Below are 24,606 nucleotides of genomic sequence, written 5' to 3'. Positions count from 1 at the left end.
TGTGGATTTAAAAATCTACTCTACATATCCGTTTCTGTGCGGAAATTTCCATACAGCCGTTGGATGACATTTGTAAAAAACTTCAACCACTTGCCTGCTGCTATATTCCATTGTGTATTTCCCTTAGGCTAGTTTCCCACTAGCGGTAGAGACCTCTGTATTCTGGCATTGCCGGAAGCTTGAGAGTCTCCGTCCAGCCCCATTAACAATGCATCTGGATCTCCACCAGTTAAAGGGGCCGGACAGAGACTTTCAAGCTTCCAGCAATGCATGCTGGAACAGCCTGCAGGATCTCTACACAAGTCCATGGAAAATCTGCAGCATTTCCATCCTTACTGATCATATTTTAGTTGTTACTCAGTGTGGTTTACACTATGTGCCTGAGTATGTTAAGTTTGAAAAAAGATTTTAAAATGTTGTAACCAGAACTTATTACATAGTACACCTTAAAGGGGTGTTCCACACGCTAGGTTTTGCCATAACTTTGTTTGGTGGGTTAAAGAGGAACTAAAGCCAGAATACAAACACAAAAAAGAACAACCAACAACATGCAACATAATATTCTTATGTGTCTTTGTTATTTGCTCTTGTTTTGTTAGATATCACAATTGCAGACCGTGAAAAATAAACTAGAAAAGCAGTGCATTGTTCTGTCAGGCTGCAGCCATGTCTACTACCCCTCCTTCTCACCTCTCTCATGCGTGCATGTAAGCCAGGTGTTGGAGGAGGGGGCTGAATTTACTGAGAATAACTTTTTGTCTACACAGTGAGAGTGACCATTTTGTTGGACGTAATCTCCCAGTAGTAAGTAACAGTACAAAAGAGATTGGCTTACCACCATGTGGAACTGTAATAGACTACAGAACACTAAATCTCCCAAGATAAATCTCACTCCCCACTACAATATATACAAATATAACCCCTATGAGGGTTTGTAGAGACCAGTTAGAGGGTTTGTCAGTTAGATAAAATGCTTCTTCTGAAGGAGACCTTCCCCATCTGTCAGAGATCTATCAGGTCTTCCTTGTTAACTCGTGTGTAAGGATAGGTTCACATGGAGAATTTTAGGCACGTATTTGTGGCCTAGAATCAGTGGAAAATTATAGGGGAAAGGGGGATAAGAGCAGTGCTCAGTAACACAGATGTAGATGTTGTCTGTGGGGCCATGGGGCTATAATGTACAGAGCAGTGTGGAAAGTAATTTTTGTGGCTTCAGGATTATTCCTTTTGTAAAGGCTCTTGTTTGGCTCGTATGAGGTAGTATTTATCCTTTTGAAGGAAGGGCTGATTGGCATATGTTTTCCAGTGGAGCATTGCCGGTAAGTAAAGGCCCCTTGAGTTGAGCAGACTATAGTTGGGAAGGAAGTGTTCCTTCTCGGAAATCACCTGATCGTCAGTAAAGGAAACCTCTGCGTTTATGTGCAGCGATCTGCTCCACAGTATGGGGAGGAGTGATCGCTAATGCCATCGATCTTCCCCATACAGAATCATTGTTTGCCGGCAGTACAGTACTGTTTAGACGGCACAATCTGCTGCCGGCAAATGACGATTTAGGTGACCGCACCAACGATCCTATTTCCCGATGAACAGGTGTTTCACTCGTACATCGGCTAATCAGCGGCACTTTTACACAGGCAGATTATCGCTAACAAGTGTTCCTATGAACGCTTATTAACATTAATCTGCCTGATCTTCAGGCAGTGTAAAGGGGCCTTTAGTCTCCATACGCTGCTAGATCTCTTCAATGAAAACCAAGCCCTCCTTAAAGGGGTTCTCCACGAGTAATTTAAAATGGCTGTCACCATCTCTGTCCCAGAATATGAGCAGGACTGGTTGTCACCACTTGCAGAGCTGCCTAGGGTAGGTGAGGGTGCGGAGCTTCACTACACTGCTCTACAATATATGGTAATGATGTGATCCTTCCTATGATATGTCATCATGGCTGAGCAGCCTGACAGGAAAACTCACCAATGTTTAGTATATGCAAGTGCCAGAGTGTAGCATGTAGTGAGACCCCGCAGCCCATCCCCCCCAGGCAGCTCTACAAGTGGTGGCAATCAGTCCAGCTCACATTCTAAGACAGGTTGTGTGCAGCCATTTTAAATCCTTTCCAGAGAACCCTTTTAAAAGAAATCTGTCACCATGATCCCGGACTATTAACTGCAGTAATACACAAGCAGTACTGCAGAAAAGGAGTCCAGGTTGCTATATTTTTCCTGCAGTACTAATCATGTATTATAGCAGATAATAGTCCAAGATTGTAGTGACAGATTCTCTTTAAACTAGTGATGATTACATCTGGTTCACCCTGCTGTGGACGAACACGATTCATTCATCTGCATCTATTCATTATTATACCTACCTATGTATGTGCATTAAAATATATTGCCTCTGATGAGGCTCTTTCAAGATGGCGGTCGTTAACAGGAGACTTCATTAGTGTTGTGCATGCGCCTTCACTGTAAATGGTAGCACATGCATAAATGTATTTCATAACGAATCGGAACCTGAATTTGTGCCGTACGCCACAATCATTAATAAATTCGGTTTTTTGATTAGTTGGGAAAAACTTTTATGCATGGGCCGCTACTTACAGCACAAGACTAGTGAATTCTCGCGTTAACGATGGTCATCTTAAATGAGGCAATACATTTTAATGAATATACGGAGAAAGAGATAATGAATGAGATACAGATGAACAGATCGTGTTCGTCCACAGCAGGACAAACCAGATTCACTTATCACTACTTAAGTACTTGTTCACATGACCGTGTGCAGTCCGTGCCCATGCTGTGGACCGCAAATTGCGGTCTGCAATGCACAGGCACCGACCGTGGGCCAGCTGCATGCGGATCGCGGACCCATTCACTTGAATGGGTCTGCGATCCGTCCGTTCTGCAAAAAGCTAGAGCAAGTTCTATCTTTTTGTGGCGCGCAGGTACGGAACGGAACCCCAGGAAGCACTCCGTAGTGCTTCTGTGGGGTTCCGTTCTGTGCTTCCGTTTCGCACCGCATCTCCGGATTTGCGGACCCATTCAAGTGAATGAGTCTGCATCCGTGATGCGGAAAGCACACGGCCGGTGCCCGGTGTATTGCGGACCCGCCGTGTGAATAAGCCCTAAACCAAAGTGAGTGAGCCAAATCCGTAATAGGTCCATTTCACTGATTGTATAAATGTGTTTGATTTTAAAAGAATATGGGGCACATTTATTAAGGCATTTTAGACGCTGGTCTTCATAAAGCCCTAAGCTGGTGGTGGATCCGCTGAAGTTATGAAGAGGCGAGGCCTCTCCATAACTTTGGCGCATCCTGCGCCTGTTCTAAATGTAAGACAGCTTTGACCTTTTACTACGCCTGAAAACGGGCATATAAAATGCCTACCCATGCCACGCCCACAATTTTAGATCTGGTGTGAGCGGGGCTAAGTCGCAGATAGGCGTATTTCAGTATAATAAATGACCCCCTATGTTGAGCACAGTAGACCATTTTTCTATTGAAATGTATACACTATTTCTGTAAATTCATCTGATTACGGTACTTATCTTGTACTGTTCCTTACTTACATTATGGGGGAGATTTATTAAAACTGGTTTAGTGGCCCATAACAACCTATCAAATTCCACCATACACTTTTCAGAGCTCCTTTAGAAAATGAAACTGAAAATGACCAGTGCGGCCCCCCTCCCTCTATATTCATTGGTGGCCAGTGCGGCAGTGCGGATTCCCAGTAAGTTTTCTACAGATCAGATTTTTCACTTCGTGAAAAACTCAGATCCGACAGTATATTCTAACACAGAGGCGTTCCCATGGTGATGGGGACGCTTCTAGTTAGTATATACTGAGAACGGTGTACATGACTGCCCCCTGCTGCCTGGCAGCACCCGATCTCTTACAGGGGGCTGTGATCTGCACAATTAACCCCTCAGGTGCTGCGCCTGAGGGGTTAATTGTGCATATCATAGCCCCCTATAAGAGATCGGGTGCTGCCAGGCAGCAGGGGGCAGTCATGTACACCGTTCAGACCCCCCTCCCTCCCCAGTATTAAATGTGACCAGTGCGGCCTCACCTCTCCCCCCCCCCCCCCCCCCCCCCCCCCCATCATTGGTTGCCAGTGCGGATTCCCAGTATTAATAAATGTGCCCAGTGCGGTCTCACCTCTCCCTCCCCCCCCCCCCCCCATCAAGAGGTGAGGCCGCACTGGTCACATCCGCACTGGCCACCAATGAATATAGAGGGGGGGGGGGGCCGCACTAGTCACATTTAATACAGGGGAGGGAGGGGGTCTGAGCAGCAGATCACAGCCCCCTGTAAGAGATCGGGTGCTGCCAGGCAGCAGGGGGCAGTCATGTACACCGTTCTCAGTATATTCTAACTAGAAGCGTCCCCATCACCATGGGAACGCCTCTGTGTTAGAATATACTGTCGCAAAATTGAATTTTGCGGATTCGCAAAAAACGGATGACATACGGAAACATTTTCAGGAACAACGGATCCGCAAAAAACGGACCGAAAATCGGGATGTAGCAAAATACGGACGTGTGAATGTAGCCTAAACCTCAGCTCCCTCAGTGCTTTGCAGTCCTGCGGGTGGTTCTATCAGCGACTGGCAGCTAACCCTGCATGACTAAGCTGTTAATCAGCAAGTAGAAAGAGCGGGTTTTAAGTGAATACATTTTAGTTTTCCTGTATCTTTTCCCACAGTACTTTTATAGAAGCATGAGAAGAAGACTTTGGGGGACATTTATCAAGACTGGCATTCCCATACCTGCGCACCAGTGAGATGCGCCTAATTTATTTATAAGTTAGGCAAATCTCTGGCAGTCTGTGCACCAGAAACAAATCTACACCAGCTAGGGGCGGGCATAACTGACGCCCGCTTCGAGCATAAGTTATGGTAAATGTGTTGGGAAGCACCTCCCAGAGGGCCAGCCCCTTTGTGTGTGTGTGTGAGAGTTTAAAGGGGTTCTACATCTTTTTCTTACTAATGATCAGGATAGGTCATCAGTATCTGATCGGTGGGGTCCAAGACCCAGGACCTGCGCCGATCAGCTGTTTGAGAAAGCAGTGACGCTCGCAGTAGCGTAGCGGCCTTCTCTCAGCTCACTGCAGGCTAGTCACGACTGTGTTACATGGCCTGGGCGCAGCTCAGCCCCATTGAAGTGAATGCGTCCAGGCTACGTGACATAGTTGTGACGTCCCTAGCCTGCAGGAGGCAGCGAGAAGGCGGCAGCGCTACTGCAAGTGACGATACTTTTAAACGGGCCAATTATCGATAATGAGCGTTCGAAAGAAAAGTGGTTAGCAATAATCTGCCCAAATATCGGGCAGTGTAAGCGTCCATTCACACGTCCGCAAAATGGGTCCGCAACCGTTCCGCAATTTTGCGGAACAGGTGCAGACCTATTCATTTTCAATGGGGCAGGAATGTGCTGTCCGCATCCGCATTTGCAGGTCCGCACTTCCGTTCCGCAAAAAAATAAAACCTGTCCTATTCTTGTCCGCAATTGCGGACAAGAAAAGGCATTTTCTATGAGAGTGCCGGCGATATGCGGTCCGCAAAATGCGGAACACACATTGCCGGTGTCTGTGTTTTGCGGATCCGCAAAACTCATACGGACGTGTGAATGGACCATAAAGGGGCCTTAAAGACAATGACCCATGTTGGATGAGGATCATGTAGTGTAAATGATACCATTGTATTGATAAAGCTTGTTCAACGTTTGTGAAATCGTTTGTCGTTATTGAATTATGGCAATGTAAGGTACATCCTGTGATTTTTCAGGCGACGTAAATGATGTAAAAACAGGCATCTTTTATGTAAATTGTTGCTGTCTAAATAAATTGAATGATCCTCGATTAAACGAGTAAATCATCACGTGAGAACGAATTTGTACATGATAATTTTTATAGGAAAATGATGGAAATACATCTGATGCTTAAAAATCTCTCCACCCAACTGTTTTATTGTTCCTTGCTGGAAGTGGTACCAACTTTCTTCATTTCTTCATATGTTTACCAGCAAAAGAATATGACTATATTACTTTGAAACTAAGCATGTCATATTGTGTTACTGCTAAAAGTATTACTAAAATTGTATTTATTTTTTTTAGTCATGACCGAACAATGCAAGATATCGTTTACAAATTGGTGCCAGGTCTCCAAGAAGGTAGGTTATCCTTTGTAGCTTCCACTGGGATCATTTAATCAGTTATCACTTCGTTGTCAGTCATAGGTTTTCACAATTTTAAAGGAAAATCCGAGCATTTGACATGCTGCGGTATTTTCTCCATCCAAAAACCGTACAGTGACTGAACTAAAGACATCCTGATGCATCCTGAACGGATTGCTCTCCATTCAGAATGCATTACGATAAAAGGATTAGGATCAGTTTTTTTCCGGTATTGAGCCCCTAGGACGGAACTCAATGCCGGAAAAGAAAAACGCTATTGTGAAAGTACCCTTAAATAGCACTCGCTGTGTAATGCAGACATGCACAGGAACTCTGTTGCACAGGCAAAGTATCCAGCAGTAATAAAATCATGTACTTTTTGTGTATTTAATAATTAAAATCCAGTTGTGCACGTCATTTAATGCTGACGCGTTTCGGTCCATAGTGTAGACAGGAGAGACAAAGTATATGCCAAATCCAGTAAAAACCGTACGATGGCAAAATATAGCTTTATTGTACAGTTTTAAAAACAAAAACACACTCTGGGAGTCTCAAAGAGATATATCGCCCCCCCCCCCCAATATATATAATCAGTAAAGAGGTCCAGAAGATAAGCCAATGGATCAGGCATGTAAAATACAATGGAGAGATGTCAAATAAATATCTATATAACTAATCCATCCAATTAAATAGCTCATGATGTGCAAAGAAAAAGGGGTAAAAATATATAAAAATAATCAAGGATAATCATTACAAATGTGACATCACATGATTCAAAGACGAGTTCAATGTGCAAAATCTCCACTGTATGAGAATAATACAATACAACCTGTAACAATAAGGCAAAGACCCCACGCATATCGCTGTCACAAATCATACAGCTTCATCAGGGGAGTCCTTAGTCATAGCATACAGTTCTAGGCTGCATTAATAGGGACCTAGATGTAACAGTGCACTTTATCAGCTGACATTTGTATCAATTGGAATTGCGCACATAAAATTGAGAAACGACGATTAGTTTAAATATTAAAATTGGGAAGATTTTTCTTCTAATGTGTAAGTGCAGCTTTTCAGTTTTACTGTAATTTAATAGTGTGTGGAAATCAAGTTTTGAGTTCACCATGCCATACTGGCATATTAAAGGCATGGTATAACCACACAAATAATACAGCTTTTTGCATTTTGTCAGTACGCCAAAGGTGTGTGTATTTTTCAGTGTGTAAGTAGCCATACAGCGCCATATGTCAGCCATTGGCCTCAGCAATAGTACATTTATAAAATAATGTTTTAAGAGCGTTGTTTCTAACTAGAGATGAGCGAATTGACTTAGGATGAAACATCCAAAGTCGATTCGCATAAAACTTCGTTCCAATACTGTACGGAGCAGGAGCTCCGTACAGTATTAGGGCTCATTCAGACGGCCGTTTGCTGTCCGCAAAAATACTGAATGCTATCCGTTTTTTTGCGGATCCGCAAAAAAACGGATCTGCAAAAAAACGGATAGCATTCAGTATTTTTGCGGACCCATAGACTTCAATGGGGCCATGTCCTGATTTTCACGGACAAGTATAGGACATGTTTCATTTTTTTTGCGGATCTGCAAAAAAACGGATAGCATTCAGTATTTTTGCGGACAGCATACGGCCGTCTGAATGAGCCCTTAGAATGTGTTGGCTCCGATGAGCCAAAGTTATTGCTTCGAAGTCTTGCGAGACTTTGGGTAATAACTTCATAAATAATTTGTACTGTAAAAAACCATTTCCCAACCTCTGGTTTGGTTCCAAGTCGATTCGCTCATCCCCATTTCTAACGTTCTGTAAAACTCTTATTGAACATCACTTTTTATGCAGCTATTTGCTGGAGTTTTTAGCTCTATTAATTACAATTATGTTGATTGACTCTTCTTGCAATTATTTCATATTGGACATATCTTTACTTACAGCCGAAATCCGAAAGCAGAGGGACTTCTATCACAAACTTGGAATGGAGGTGCCTGGGGACATCAAAGCAGAGATGTGTGCGGCTAAGCAGCACGTAGAAGCTGTACGAAATGGTATGATTCATCTAATTAACAGTATTATCAGTGTTTTGCATCACAGTTAAACGGACACTTCTATCAGAAAGGGGTGTTTTTAACTTAGTATTAATAGAAAACTTTTTTTTTTTTTTTTTTTTTAGAAGTTCTTGCTGTTTTTCTTTTTCATTACGGCAGTACCACTGAACATTAAATACATAATATTGTCCTTCTGTAGCAGTTAGCACAGAGATAAAACTTCTATATAGACAGGTAGCCCATTGTCATTTTACTGCTGCTGTGAAGGGAAGATGCTATCTGACCAATTTCTTTCCAATCAGACAAAGAGTTGGTGTGTAACAAAAAGATCTGTGTGTGTAAGCGGCCATCTGACCAATGATTGGTCAGAAAATCTGTCAGCTAATCTGTTGGCGTAATACAGTCCTTAGTATTATAGTAGATTACATTTTGGTAATCGGAGCTATATTGTTCTCCTGATAGGACTAGATAAAGATGCCTATAGAAAAGCCTGTGCACTTCTCGGTGTGATGTATGGACTCTTAAGTCATTTATCCCCTTCTCTCTTTGGTCGGAGGGATTTAGGACAGCAAACAGCCTTGCTTGACTTTCTCAAAGTCCAAACAAAGGAGGACGCTAAAAGCCAGGACAGGAAGTAGTCTACAAGGAGTGACTGCGAAAAAATTATATCCAGAAAACAATTTGGCAGTTTGAATTAATTTCTATGGGGCAGCAAAAATTAGTCATGTACATGGGGCCTTAGGCTACTTTCACACTTGCGTTCGGAGCGGATCCGTCTGGTGTCTGCACAGACGGATCCGCTCCTATAATGCAAACGATGGGATCCGTTCAGAACGGATCCGTCTGCATTATATTTCTGAAAAAAAACTAAGTGTGAAAGTTAGTCAGACGGATCCGTCCAGACTTTGCATTGAAAGTCAATGGGGGACGGATCCGTTTGAAATTGCACCATATTGTGTCAACTTCAAACGGATCCGTCCCCATTGACTTACATTGTATGTCTGGACGGATCCGTTTGGCTCCGCACGGCCAGGTGGACACCCGAACGATGCAAGCTGCGTTCGGGTGTCCGCCTGCTGAGTGGAATGGAGGCCAAACGGTGCCAAACTGAGGCATTCTGAGCGGATCCGCATCCACTCAGAATGCATTGGGGCAGGACGGATCAGTTCGGGGCCGCTTGTGAGAGCCTTCAAACGGAGCTCACAAGTGGAACCCCGAACGCAAGTGTGAAAGTAGCCTAACTTGCATGGAAATAAGAATTCAAAAATCAATGCTACTAACCTAAATAGCATAGCACATTTCTAGGTATGCTGCTACTTAGGTCCTGGTCACTTATGTTATATATAACATTATTTTTGTCTGCTAACACTTGTTTGTTTTTTCTATAGTTCTGGGTGATGAAAGCTGATTGATCATTTAAAATACTCCGTCACTCTGCTTTGCACTATGTGTACTCTGATCAGTCCATTGCGTTATGATATTTTACCTCATGTTTCTTAGGGCTGTTTCACACGAGCGGATGCTGTGCGTGACATCCGCCACGTGAATGACAGCCAAGACCCGATGCAGACTGCAGAAGCACGGAGCATTAACATGACTGATAATGCTCCGTGCCTCTCTGTGATCTCTTTACTACGAAATCACAGTGAGATAAAGTTGTCACTGTGATTTCGTAGTAAAGAGATCACAGAGAGGCACGGAGCATTATCAATCATGTTAATGCTCCGTGCTTCTGTAGTCTGCATCGGGTCTTGGCTGTCATTCACGGAGCGGATGTCACGCACGGCATCCGCTCGTGTGAAACAGCCTTTAGTTTAGTTAGAACTCTCCACAATCCATGTCCGGTTTTCTGTGTTTCCATCTCTCCCCATCTGATAATTACTGTAACTTTATATTGAGAATAGAGGATTCAGATCACAACAAGAAATCTTTACAGAACTAAGTACCTTAAAAGGTTTGGTTTTTTTTGTTAGTTTTTGGTGCTTCAGTCCCACCACTTGCCATGTAAATTAGTGTAACATACTATAATATAGTAGCATTGAGTAAATTTTTTACACAGATCTTTTAGACATAACATGTACTGCCATTGGACACTCCCATTACAAAGTGCACTTCAATTTTTTTTTTGATATTCAGTAAAAGAAAACAATTTTTAAGCATTTTTAGCTGTTTTTCTTTTTCATTTCGTGACTAGGGCTAGGCCAATGAAAACTAAATACAATTATTATCCTTCTGTAGCTGTCAACACAAATAAGACCTCCTATATAGATACTGTAGCTAATCCAGTGTCAGTTTACTGCTGCTGTGAGGGGAAGATGTTATCTGCAAGGTAATCCTCATTATTATTTGAGTTGTAGAATTGGGATAACAGTATGACATCTCTATTGTTCTCTTGATAAGCGTAGATAAAGATCCCCATAGAAGAGCACTCCATTGATTAGTCGAACGTGTGATGCTCTAATTGAGTCACTCACTTTTCGCTCTCTGGGTGGTATGGTCTGACTGAGAAAGACAAGCAAGGCTGTTTGCCATTAGAAAGATTAAAGCCCCCTTTACACTGCTCGATGAGGCAGATAATTGTTGGTAAGGAAGCTCTCCTTACCGATAATCGCCTGCTCATTAGTGGAGGTTTACATTTACATGCAGCAATCCCCTCCACAGTACGGGGAAGAGCGATTGCTAATGCCATTGCTCGTCCCCATAGAGAATCATTGTTTGTGGGCAGCAGAGTTCTGCTTAGATGACACGATCTGCTGCCCTCAAATGTTAATTTAGGCTACTTTCACACCTGCGTTCGGGCGTCCGCTCGTGAGCTCCGTTTGAAGGGGCTCACGAGCGGCCCCGAACGCAGCCGTCCAGCCCTGATGCATTCTCAGTGGAGGCGGATCCACTGAGAATGCATCCGTTCAGCCTCCGCTCCGCTCAGTGAGCGGACACCTGAACGCTGCTTGCAGCGTTCGGGTGTCCGCCTGGCCGTGCGGAGGCGAGCGGATCCGTCCAGACTTATAATGGAAGTCAATAGGGACAGATCCGCTTGAAGATGACAACATATGGCTCAATCTTCAAACGGATCCGTCCCCCATTGACTTTCAATGTAAAGTCTGAACGGATCCGCTCAGGCTACTTTCACACTTAGAAATTTTTCTAAGTTATAATGCAGACGGATCCGTTCTGAATGGATGCAAACGTCTGCATTATAGGAGCGGATCCGTCTGATGAAACATCAGACGGATCCGCTCTGAACGCTAGTGTGAAAGTAGCCTTAGGTGACTGAACCAACAATCTTTTACCTGATGAACAAGCTTTTTGCATGTTCATTAGGTAATCTGCGGCCGCTTTAAACATCTACATGTAGTGATCTCAATTAATTCTATTCAAAAAACCATCCACCCGTTTACTTAAAATATTCACATATTCAGTAGGTTGTTAGTATGCAATTAAAAATGATGGCAGTGTCTAAAGACTATGGAATCTCAGATCCCCCCCCCCCCCCGTAATTACCAATTTTAACGGTCTGTCTTCTGCAGCCTTCACATATATTACAGGCTGCTCAGTCCTGTTCTGAGTGAAATGCGTAAGACAAGCTCTCGGACTACTCACTCTGTAGCACTTATTTCTGCTCTCCTGAACAACCTTTTAAACTAACATCATTACTACCAAATAAAATCAACTTAATTTAAAAAGAGGTCCACAGAAAAGATTTTTCAGGAGCGCAGAGATGAGGGCCACAGAGTGAGCTGTCAGCTCCTCTGACAATGCGAAAGTGTCCACAGCCTTTAGTGTATGCACTATATGGACAAAAGTATTGGGTCACTTACATACACCTACAGAAGCTTTTATCATCTCCCCTAGGCATTAATATGGAGTTGGTTCCCCTTTTGCAGCTAAAACGGCTTCCACTCTTCTGGGAAGGCTTTCTACAAGGTTTTGGAGTGTGTCTGTGGGAGTTTTTGTCCATTCACCCAGAAGACCATTTGTGGGGTCAGACACAGAGGGCACAGCGCTACATTCTAGTTCCTATAAGCTCGGCGGGGTTGAGTTCAGGGCACTGTGTGAGCCAGTCAAGTTCTTCCACATAAAACTCACCCAACCATACCTTTATGGATGATAATGTCCAATAAAAGGATATCCAGCAATCACTTGTAAGATTAAAATCTTGTAAGTGTATTCACATAGAACATAGGCCCTGGTTTATCATGCCTTCACTCCGGATTTCCAATCTTTTTTTTGCATTCTTTCACCGCTCACTCCAGTTTTAAAATGTGGGTTGAAAGTGGGAGTGATTAGCTATGTTAATGAGTTTCACTCCAGATTTATCATTGAGACTTTTTTGCAACTTAAAAAAAAAAAGTCACACTCTCACTCCAGTAGGAAAGTGGAGCAGCGCCTGCCGCAGTATTCAACAGTGACACAGTTGAAATCGGGAGAGGACTTGCAGCAATGGCCATGTGCATAAGAACCTAATGTTCTTCTGTTGATGCTGAGAGTATCAGATCGTTATGTACACGGCCTGTGGCTGTGAGGAGCAGTGACCCTCTGGGCATCGGCCCACCGCAAAATTTCCCTGTGGATTCTATGGCCCCTGTTTGGCATAAAGTACACCAACACAGCAAAACTGACTTCAGTTATTCCCCTCATGATAAATTTCACCCAGTGTGTATACATCATGATGCAGACACTTTTCGGACCTTACACAGGCCCTCAGTCATAGCTAAAATACAGAGCAGAATTTCACATGTGTGTATATATACACACAGAAACTACAAGTCATTTGACTACACACCAATAACTTTTCTCCTTATACTGTCTTTCAGTTGGAGAGTTTTGCTTTGTCTATAGAAATATAAAAATAATACTCATTTACCATTAAATGTTACTTCCCTAATTAATAGGTGAGTCAAAGCCTGAAGAAAATACAACTAAAGATACAACAGAAGAAAAACAAGAAGAAGACCATGACTGCCATAGAAGCGATGAACAGGTATATCCAACATTGAACTTAATTTTCTAAACTACTGTATTTCACTTCCAAGTTTTTCAGAACTCTGTAGTTGTGGTTTTATTTTTGCACTTTACAGGACTTAGGCTAGCTTAATAGGCTATAAATGTGATGTTTTGGCTGCAATCTGAACTCTATGATAATTAGCTGAGGTCATTTATCAAACTGGTGTAACGTAGAACTGGATTAGTTGCCATTAGCAACCAGATTCCACCTTTCATTTTTGACAGCTCCTTTGGAAAATGAAAGTGACATCTGATTGGTTGCTATGGGCACCTAAGCCAGTTCTACTTTTCACCAGTCTGATAAATGACCCCAAGTGTTTCCATTTCGACATTTCACAATGGAAGGCCGCACAATCCTATGCTGTTGACCACTCATAAAATTCTAGTGAGAGTGCAAATAATATAGTATTTTATAGCTGGCAGAAAAAGGCAGGTTTATTCAATCCCCAAAATGGGTGTAGTGCCTTTTTTAAAATTGTTAAGCCAATCTTAGGATCAATTCAGCTTTCTTATCTTCTGACCCACGTATTCATTGCAGAGTGACATAGCTAATCTAATAATGGCTAAAAGGATTGAAATACCAGGGCATGTGTATAATGAGCTGCGGGGAGACACAATGCAGGTTGACATTTATGTGACCTATGTATTTGTTCAGGCCGAATGCTTTTATTCAGCAGCTTTCTATATATAGTTGGTGCTTTGAGGGATGTAAAGATGGATTTCATGAAAGACATTGATTTTGACACAAAGGAGAGTTTGCTTGGTTTGGTCAGTTTTCTTGCTCCAGTGCCACAGTGTTTCTTCGTCAAAGCTTTAAATTGTTAAAATATCGAAAGGAATGTTTTCTTGAGACGACACAGAATCTAATTTAGACCTGGAGGGATCATGAGTTTCAAAGTAATATACTAAGTTATCCACTGTTTACAGCTGCTTGAAGGGTTACTTTCATCTGCAGAACCATAGGTGTGCTGCTCTGTCAGTCTTGGTTTACTTCTCCTCTTAAGTGGCACTGCATTACATCTGGAATGGCAGCGCAAATTACTAAGGCATGTGTCTTCTGTGCTTTTCCCCCTTCTAAAGGTCAGTATATGCTTAGAATGCAATAGCAGCAAGTTACGCGGGCTCAAGCGAAAATGGATACGGTGCTCAGCCCAGGCAACAGTTTTACATCTCAAGAAATTCATAGCCAAAAAACTTAATCTTTCATCTTTTAATGAGGTAAGACATAGCAATGTACATTTGTATTAAAAGGTTTCTATTTTATTTTTTTGTAAATAAACAAAATACATCTTGCATATTATATTCTTCCACTTTTTATAGTTTAAGTGTTAAAATGTTATTTTAATAAATTCAAAGAAAATGAAAACTTTTGTAAATGGGTTGCCGACCTGGGAAAACTACTGTTCATATGCTGTATTAGAACTAATGGACATCATGATTGAGTGGCTTTTGGATGACCCTTTTAAAAATTAGATTTGTGTCTTCAATATTTTCTTGATCAACTACAAATATGAAATACAATGCCATGTGAAAGTATTCACCCTGTAGTCTTTTCTTGTTTTATCTCATTGCAACTTGGAAATAAAATGGATTTTAGTTTAGATTTTATGTAATGGACCTGACAAAATAGTCCAGTGCAGTGTAAAGAAAGAAAAATATCCTGTTTAAAAATATGATAAATAAAATCTGAAAAGTTGAGTGCATATGTATTCATCCCCATTTTTGCAAAACCCCTAAATAAGGTCTGGTCCAACCAATTAAATACCAAAGTCACATAACTTATTAAATAGGGTCCACCTGTGTGCAATCAGTGTCACATGATCGTACTATTAAAATATAAAAATATTATTATACAGTAAGCCGCGTAACAGAAAAAAAAAAATCGCAGTGGCAGAGTCACAATTTTTTTGGTCACTTCACCGCCCCCAAAAAATGATGAAGGGATCCAAAAGTTATATACACTCCAAAATGGTATCAATAAAAACTGCAGATCATCCCGCAAAAATTGAGCCCTCACACAGCTCTGTAGACATATCGATTGAAAAGTTATGGAGGTCAGAATATGGCAATGAAAAGAAAAAATAGTTTTCTCGTTCGTATCATTGGGGGACAGAGGACCATAGGTATAGCTGCTTGCTGCCACTAGGAGGCGACACTAGGCTGAAAAATGTTAGCTCCTCCCCTGCAGGCTATACCCCCTCCAGCCAGGAGAAGCATGTCGGTTTTTAGCTTAGTGTCTGTAGGAGGCAGACCTCCCTGCTTAATGCAGGGTGACCTACTTTATTATTTTTTCTTTTTCCCTTTTAGGTTTTGGGAAACAGAGTCGCCTAGCCACTCTGTCTACCCGGGGAGCGCGGCTGGTGTTGGTTTCCCTCACCACCCAACCTCCCCCAAGAAGAAAAAGAGGACCCAGGGCAGCCTCGCTTCCCTGCTTCCCGCCAGCCAAGTGGTCATCTGAATCCGGTGAGAACCCCCCCACCATTCCAGTCTCCTGCCACTTTGGGTGCCAGCTGCTGAAGAGGTGACCCTGCTGGTAAGCTGAGGAGGGGTGAAGGGTAGAGAATGAAGATGGGGTGAAAATTCCGGTTCGGGTGAGTATTCTCCAATGCCTCCCCAACGCCCTCCCACACCCCCCCCTCTCCACTACGGTTTGGGGCCTCTGTGAGACCATGTCTGGGGGGAGCAAACACAGGGCCTGGGTCACGTATCGTGGCCTAAGTCATTTGCTCTTCAGGTACTGCGGCCTGCGCCTATTCTTTCCGGCCTGCAGGGTGGGCTCCCGTGGCCAGGAACTGCAAGCGGGCGCCTGCCGCGCTCCATTCGGGTCCCCCCTGTTCTCCGGCCCACCGGTGAGGTGGGTCGGTATGCACACCCGGGCTCCTACGAGTGCCTCCGTTCCCCGGCCGGCTGAACGGACATCCCAGTCGGGCGGGCGCCACAAAATGTAGGCCCCGGCTTCACTTCGGGCCTACCTGTTTTTTCTCTCCAGCCCCACTTTTTTTTCAGGCCCACGGGGTGGGCACCCGCGTCCAGGGGGTGCATTCTGTGCATCGGTCCAGGTCCCACTGTGCTCCGGTCGGCCGTGCGCCAAAATTTTAGGCCACAACTTTAATTCCCAGGTATGGGGGGACGGGTTCATCTGCAGCCGCAGTATAGGCTGGTGGTACCTGTTAATTTAAGTCTTTGCGCAGCCGCACTGAGATGGAGAAGTGCGCTTCGAGACCAAGTGCCTGCGCAGGCGTATGAAACCGAGAGCTGTGAGACAAAGTTCACGCGCAGCCGCAGTAAGACAGAGATGTGCGCCCTGAGACTAAGTGTTGGCGCATGTGCACGGGAGCCAGAAGACCGTCTGAAAATTAATTTAAGTTTCTGTGCAGTCGCATTTCAGCGAACTAGTGTTTGTAGAAGGTAAGTCCCGGCGCAGGTTTCGGGCACGCAGCCTACAAATGAGAACACACCCTCCTCCCGGATGACAGTGTTATGAGTCATGGTGACCTATCGTCTGCCCATTGGCAGGGCTGTTCTCATTATACCCATACCTTTCTTTTCCCTACACCCATTGGCTCTCAAGCCTGCTGTTAAGGTGGAGATAGCCTTTATAAGGTTCAGGGGCAGCGTCTTCCCTCAAGTCTGTCCGTTACCCCTGATGAAGCCAGATTAGCTGGTGAAACATGTTGGGGGACAGTTTAGAGTTTTAGATTCTGATGCCTGTATTAGTTCTGCTAATGAGTGCAGCATAATACTAGTGAAGTATACACAAGAGTGAACATTGGTTCCCACATAGAACCATCCATAGTACACTATATATAGGATGGTATTGCACTAATCAGTGAATACAGAGTTCAAGTGTGTGACGGCGTGGGGAGTGCACCCCCGGTTGACATTACAATTACAGGGAATTTGTTACAGAACTGACAGAGCATTAGTTAGTTTTAACCCTTTCTTTATAGCTCACATTCACTTAAACTTAGGAGTACTTTTAATTGAAGATAGTAAATGTTAAGTTTTAATATCCGGGACAAGTGAGGTTATTAGCCTAAATAGGCTTTATTTTTTGGTGGATTCATCTCTCTGGCGCGAATTCTTCCCGCCTAGCTGTTCCCCTCCCCAAGGAGCCCGCTGGCTCCGCCCCCGGTCCTCTAGGCAGTTTTAACCCTTCCTGGCCAGCCACCTCTTGAGGCCGGCACCAGATTATCCGGGGTTTCTATCTGCAGAAAATGTGCCTTAATATTAAAGAATTCAGCCCCTTCCTGCCTCTTGTCCACTTGAGGCTGGGACATTACAGTTTCATAAAAATTTGCGCTCATACAGGTCCTGCCCCCCTCAGCCCACATCGCTGCAGGACCACGCTGACTGTGTACCATACTGGGCCCATGCCTCCGGGGCCATTTGGTTAATAATGCTCCACCTGCGCAAATCCAGTGGAGGGCATCTGAAGGATTCCGAATCCACCCTCCATGGTCGTTTAATTGATATTTCTCCAACTGCGCAATCCAATGGAGGACCTTTGGAAGTTCCCAAACCACCCTCCTGGGTCGTTTGGTTGATATTCTCTACCTGCGCAATCCAGTGGGGGACCTTTAGAAGTTCCCAATCCACCCTCTTGGGTCGTTTGGTTGATAAAGCACCACCTGTGCAATCCAGTGGGCGGACCTTTAGAAGTTCCTATTCTACCCCATGGGTAGTTTGGTTGATAAATCCCCACCGGCACAGCCTGCAACTGCCATGGACAAGATTCTGAGGGGTAGAACTGCGCACAAGCAGGCCAGAGCAGGACATATTCCTCCTCGGTCTCCTCCGCATCCCCACCCTTCCTTCCTAGGGTCACGTTCAGACGCACCCTTCCTCTCTGGAGAGGTTTGGTCCGAGGGGGGGATTAGTGATTCAGACTGACATTCATCCGGTACAATCTTCCAAGATTGCGTCCATGGTAGCCAGCGGTACCTGTCGTATGCATCCCCCCCTTCCTTAGGCGGAGTATTTGCACTACTACTCGATACAGTACTTGCCTTATGCATTATTTCCTTCCATAGGTGGACTAACTGCACTAGCACTGGTTTCAGTGCCGGCCATGGGTGTTTTCCCCTTCCGTAGCTGGCGGAATTGCTTCTCCACTGGGTACAGTACTTTCCGTATGCATTAGCCTCTTCCATAGGTGGCGTTATGGCATTATCACTGGTTACAGTGTTTACCGTATGCATTACCCCCTTACTTAGGTGGAGTAATTGCACTCCCACCGGGTACAGGATTCTCCATATGCATTGAATTCAGTTCCTGCCGTATGCATTACCCCCTTCCATACGTGGTGTACTTGCACTACCTCGGGATACAGTACTTGCCGTATGCGTTACCCCCCTTCATAGATTACCCCCTTCCATAGGTGGGGTAATTACCCTACCGTTGGATACTGTTCTGACTGTCGCGCTACCCCCTTCCTTAAGCGGAGTATTGCTCTACCACTGGATGCTATTTCATCAGTCGCATTGCCACCACCATTCTTCCAGTTGCATTCTTCCACAAGTGTTCCGCTAACGGGGGAATAACTAAGCATCTTTGGATGCTACAATTCAACTGCGCCACAGCACTAGATGCCTTGGCTTCCTTCACAGGTGGGGCGTGGCAATAGTCGGTTCCCGCTGATGCCCTGTACTCTTCATCTAGTGGCATATGTGTCCTAGAGACCCCCTATGTCGGTCATGGTATTGGTCATCGACAACATATAGTGCGTACGCCATTACGCAGAATATTGTGATTACGATCCAGCGAGCCGAGTGTTGCACTGACTCTGTATTCTCTGTCCACCACTCCTCCTTATCTAGATGAAATGGTTATGCTGGCACTCTGGATTAGCTACTACAGCGTGTTCTCCTCCGCAGGTGAAGTTTTCACGCTAGTGCTAGAGATCATAGTCGATACAGTGGGGCAGCCCCCCTCAGTTGCTCCTGTTCAGCGCCCTTCCCAGGTGGAGTGTTTAAAGTTAGCTCCACTTATCTGGGGCAGTATGGTACCATTGCTCCTACTGGATGTCCTCAGGCCCACCCCTTCTGTTTTGCGCATTCGGGGCAGGCTGTAGCTACTTCTGTTCAAGGGGTATTTGCGTTACCACTACATACTAGGGTTCCTACTGCACAGCTCCTTCGTCAGGTGACAGATTCTTCTGGCACTGGAATCGGTGGCCTCTACTGTGTAGCCTCCTCCTCAACTGGAGTATGGAGTTAGAATTAGATTTGTTGCTCCCCTTGTATGGCCTCCTCCTCAGGTGGAGTATTGCACTACCACTAGATTCTGTGGCTACTTCTGTATAGCGCCAGTCTCAGATGGGAATGGGCTTTACCCAGGTGGATCTGTTTGTTAGTTGCGGAGGCATTCCGCTCCCGGAGCAAGGCACACCCAGCGGAGTTATGGCCCACCCGACCAGCGGTCGGCGCTTCTTGGGTTCATCTCCACCATGCATCAGTTTTACAGTTGTATAAGGCAGTGTCTTGGTCTTCCGGGCACAAATTCACCATGTTTTGCCAGGTGCTTTCCTAGACATCGGCGGATGATGCTCCGGGCCGCAAGGTCTTTCACGCGGCAGTGGACTAAGCATCCTTGAGGGTGTTTTTTCCATGGGCGTGGGATTTATTAATTTTTTTCCTCCCCGTGGACTGCTTTGGGACGTCCCACGGTCCTGTGTCCCCCAATGATACGAGCGAGAAAACAAGATTTTTGTAAACTCACCTGTAAAATCTCTTTCTCGCTTAGTTCATTGGGAAACACAGCACCCACCCAGTATTTATTATTGTTGGTGGTGGCTGTTGGTTGCCAGTCGGGTATTCAGCTCGGGTTCGCTCCTGCCGGCATTTGTTGCGTTCTCTTTTGCTTCGCACATGTTTCTACTGCTCCTATTGCTTGGGCACAAACTGACATGCTCTCCCCAGGCTGGAGGGGTATAGCCTGCAGGGGAGGAGCTAACACTTTTCAGCCTAGTGTCGCCTCCTGGTGGCAGCAAGCGGCTATACCCACAGTCCTGTGTCCCCCAATGAACTAAGCAAGAAAGAGATTTTACAGGTGAGTTCACAAAAATCTAGGTTTTTTTTTTCAAAAGTTTTTATTTTTTTAATATTAAAACACTAGGAAAACTATATGAATGTGGTATTGCTGTAATCCTACTGACCCAGAGGATGAAGGTCATGGGTTAGTTTTACTGCATAGGGAACGCCATAAAAACAAAACCAATAAAACTGGCAGAATTGCGTTTTTTTCCCAATTCCACTCCATTCAGATTTTTTTTTTTTCAGCCTCCCACTACATTATATGGAGTAGTAAATGGTGCCATTAAAAAGTACAACCTATCTTGCAAAAAAATAAAATAAAAAATCATACGGCTCTGTTATGGCTCGGGAAGGCAGGAAGTAAAATGCGAAAACGTTATTATTAAATTATTAAACTATTGACAATGATGTTTGATAGTTTAATATGAATAATTCAGGTTTACATGCTGTTCTGCCCACCTGCTTGCCAGCATTGTGCTCCGAAAATGGCCGCTGATGGAGGGTTCTGTCCATTAGCGGCCTCTATTTATTTATTTTCAGTCAGTCATGAATGGATGCAACTGATGGATGGAACCCTCCATCAGCGGCCACTGTTGGGGTGCAGAGCTGGCAAGTGGGTTAATGGACCTGCATGCACATATAAGTTATTCATATTAAATGATCAGACATCTTTGGCAATGTTTTAATAATGCATATAACTAGCTGCATGCATGTGCTGTCCCCAGCACATGTGCAACTACTAATATACAGTGGCAAATTTGGCACAACCTGACAAGAGATGGCTACCCACCAAAACTGATAAATCGGGCAATAATTAAAGATTAAACAAAGACAACAACACCACTGAAGGAGCTCTATAAAGATCCAAGCAGAGATGGAAGTATCTGTCCATAGGACCTCAGTAATCCATACACTCCACAGAATGGGGCTGTAATGAAGAGTGGCCAGAAAAAAAGCCATTGCTAAAATAAAAACAGAAGAAAACATGTTTGGATTTGGCCAAATAGCATGTAGCAGACACTGCAAATGCATGGATGAAGCTTCTCTGGTCAGATGAGACTAAACACTTCTCATCCTCTCAGGAACACCATTTGCACAGTGAAGCATGTTGGTGGTGGCAGCATGCTGTGGTGATGCTTTTCAGTTGGCAGGTACTGGAAACTAGTCAGGATTCTAGCAGGACAATGACCCTAAACATACTGCTAAAGCTGCATCGGAGTGGTTTGAAGGGAAACATGTAAATGTCTTGGATAGGCCTAGACAAAGTCCAGCCCTCAATCCAGTGGAGAATCTGTGGCATGACTGTACACCAGTGCAACCCATCTAATTAGAAGGATTAAGAGCAAATTTTTAGATGAGCTAAGGTCATATAGAGATACCTCAAGAGACTTCTAATTGTAGCAAACTGTAGCTCCGCAGAACATAGACTTTCAGGGGGTGAATCCTTAGTTACATTAAAGTTCTCTGTTTTCCATCTTAATTCCATGTTAATCATTGTGTCACAGTAAAAAAATATTTAGCATCTTGCATAAATCAAATGGCACAAACCAACCCAAAAATGTATTCCAGGTTGTTATACAAAATGGAACAAAAACACCATCATTTGGTGAATACTTTAACAAATCATTGTAGGACAAATGCTTGCAGATCATTTAACTTTTTTGTGCATTTAAGCAATTCTTTATCCTTCTTTTCAGTTGGACATATTATGCAATGAAGAAATCTTGGGCAAAGATCACACACTTAAGTTTGTTGTTGTCACAAGATGGAGGTTTAAGGTAATTTTTTACACACATATATATAGTTTGTCACTTGCAGACTGTCAGTGATAATAGAACTGTATGTAGGACTGAATAATTTTTTTTCTTTTTATCCTCAGTCAGATGGTGTTAACATGTATAGTTAATTGGGCCTTAACTTTTTGCAAAAGTTGCATGAATCAGTTGTGCAAATGAATGCAAGAAACATTCGATTATCTTATTGGGGCAAAATGCCTCTTTCTCCACTTAACAGTTTCTTTTCCTACCCATCTATGGGTGGCATGTAATCTGATTCCTTACTTATCTGACAGTCCATCTCAAATTTTCAAGACAGAGAATATTAGTTGAGAGGGAATGCCTGATTAGTGAAGAAAGGCATTTTTTGCTGAGAAACTGTTTATTGGATAGGGCAAGCTGTGCAGAGATACACCCATCAGGGCAATACATTCGTAACTTCTAGCAGGAATCATAAATAATAGATGCTCCAGAATGGTTACATAGGGAATGCATGTAATTACTAAGGCTACTTTCTCGCTCGTATCATTGGGAGACAAAGGACTATGGGTATAGATGCTGCTGCCACTAGTAGGCGACACTAGGCTGAAAAGTGTTAGCTCATCCCCTCCCGGCTATACCCACTCAAGCCCGGAGAGAGTATATCAGTTTTTAGCTTAGTGTCGTAGAAGGCAGACCTCCCTGCGGGGCGGCTTCCTTTTGTTATTTTTTCTTTTAGGTATGGGAAACAGAGTAGCCTAGCCTCTCTGTCTACCCGGGGAGCAAGACCGGTGTCTGTTTCCCTCACCGCCTGACCTCCCCTAAGAAGTATAGGTGGAACAGGGCAGCCTAGCTCCCCTGCCTCCCGCCAGCCAAATGGTCACCTGGATCCGAAAAGACCCTCCCGCCATACCAGACTCCTGCCACTTCGGGTGCCAGCTGCTGAAGAGGTGACCCTGCTGGTCCACTGGGGGAGGGAGAAGAGAAGAGGAGAGGATGGGGTGAGTTATCGGGAATAGGCGAATATTTTACCTCCCCCTTCTCACTTCGGGTCTTGACCACTTTACTCAGACCACAGGGAAGCCCTTATAGAGGTTCCCGCTTTTCCCCTTACACCACCGTTAGTTCCAGTTGTTTCGGGCCTCCCCTTGGTTCGGGTTGCGGCCGCTCCCAGCTTTGTTCCCCCAGGCCGCCGGGGGTCTCCGTGGCCGTTCCTGGCATCAGACTGTCAGACTGGAATCAGACTGGAACAGTTTCATTGGAGTCCAGGAGAAATGGGACTACTTAAAAGTGGCACTATTGAAGGCAACAGAAGATTGCATTAGGCTTGTCAGTAAAAGCAAAAAAAGGAAGAGACCACTGTGGTACTCAGCAGAAGTGGCCAAAATCATTAAAAACAAAAAGATAGCATTTAGGAATTATAAAAATAAAAAAAACGAGGATGACAGACAAATTTATAAGATTAGGCAGAGAGAGGCCAAACAAGTTATAAGAGCTTCTAAAGCACAGGCAGAAGAGAAATTAGCTCAATCAGGGAAAAAAGGCGATAAGGCATTCTTCAGATACATAAATGAAAAAAGGAAACTAAAACAAGGAATTACCAAATTAAAAACTAAAGAAGGAAGGTATATGGAAGAAGATAAAGAACTAGCTGACTGCCTCAATGAATACTTCTGTTCAGTTTTTACAAAGGAAAATGAAGGAGAAGGACCTCAGTTGGGAAAGAAGACTAATGAATCTTTTGACGCATGTGTCTTTACAGAGGAAGAGGTTCTAAGTCAACTGTCTAAAATTAATACAAATAAGTCACAGGGGCCTGATGGGATACACCCAAAGCTATTAAAAGAGCTCAGCGGTGAACTAGCAAAACCATTAACAGATTTATTTAACCAATCACTCGCAACAGGAGTCATCCCAGAAGATTGGAAATTAGCAAATGTTGTGCCCATTCACAAGAAAGGTAGTAGGGAGGAATCGGGCAACTATAGGCCAGTAAGCCTGACATCAATAGTGGGGAAATTAATGGAAACCATACTTAAGGAGAGGATTGTGGACCATCTAAAATCCCATGGATTGAAAGATGAAAATCAGCATGGGTTTACTTCAGGGAGATCATGTCAAACTAATCTTATTGATTTTTTTGATTGGGTGACTAAAATAATAGATGGAGGAGGTGCAGTAGACATCGCTTATCTAGACTTTAGTAAGGCTTTTGATACTGTCCCACATAGAAGGCTTATCAATAAAGTGCAGTCATTGGGCTTGGGCTCCCATATTGTTGAATGGATTAGGCAGTGGCTGAGGGACAGGCAACAGAGGGTTGTAGTCAATGGAGTATATTCAGACCAAGGTCTTGTTACCAGTGGGGTATCTCAGGGATCTGTTCTGGGACCCATATTGTTTAATATCTTTATCAGTGAAATTGCAGAAGGCCTCAATGGTAAGGTGTGTCTTTTTGCTGATGACACAAAGATTTGTAACAGGGTTGATGTTCCTGGAGGAATACACCAAATGGAAAAGGACTTAGGAAAACTAGAGGAATGGTCAAAAATCTGGCAACTAAAATTTAATGTTGATAAGTGCAAGATAATG

The 24,606-nt window shown here is 43.9% G+C and overlaps 1 protein-coding gene across 2 annotated transcripts in view; it reads left to right on the top strand.

Moving 5' to 3' along the window:
* PCGF3 (polycomb group ring finger 3) overlaps nucleotides 1-24,606 on the top strand; it is a 157,159-nt gene that overhangs the window by 127,017 nt on the left and 5,536 nt on the right. Inside the window, exons 4-9 of one of the 2 annotated variants that reach the window (XM_040417382.1) lie at nucleotides 6,111-6,166; nucleotides 8,112-8,222; nucleotides 13,115-13,203; nucleotides 14,307-14,444; nucleotides 21,958-22,038; nucleotides 22,140-22,156. In XM_040417382.1, coding sequence (XP_040273316.1) covers nucleotides 6,111-6,166; nucleotides 8,112-8,222; nucleotides 13,115-13,203; nucleotides 14,307-14,444; nucleotides 21,958-22,038; nucleotides 22,140-22,156 — 492 coding nt within the window. The remainder of the gene's footprint in view (nucleotides 1-6,110; nucleotides 6,167-8,111; nucleotides 8,223-13,114; nucleotides 13,204-14,306; nucleotides 14,445-21,957; nucleotides 22,039-22,139; nucleotides 22,157-24,606) is intronic. The other variant, XM_040417383.1, reaches the window with a different exon arrangement.

This window comes from Bufo bufo, chromosome 2 (genome assembly GCF_905171765.1).
Source record: "Bufo bufo chromosome 2, aBufBuf1.1, whole genome shotgun sequence".
Lineage (NCBI taxonomy): Eukaryota > Metazoa > Chordata > Amphibia > Anura > Bufonidae > Bufo > Bufo bufo.
The sequence above is the reverse complement of the archived record's forward strand: the minus strand, read 5'-3'. Positions and strand labels throughout refer to the sequence as shown.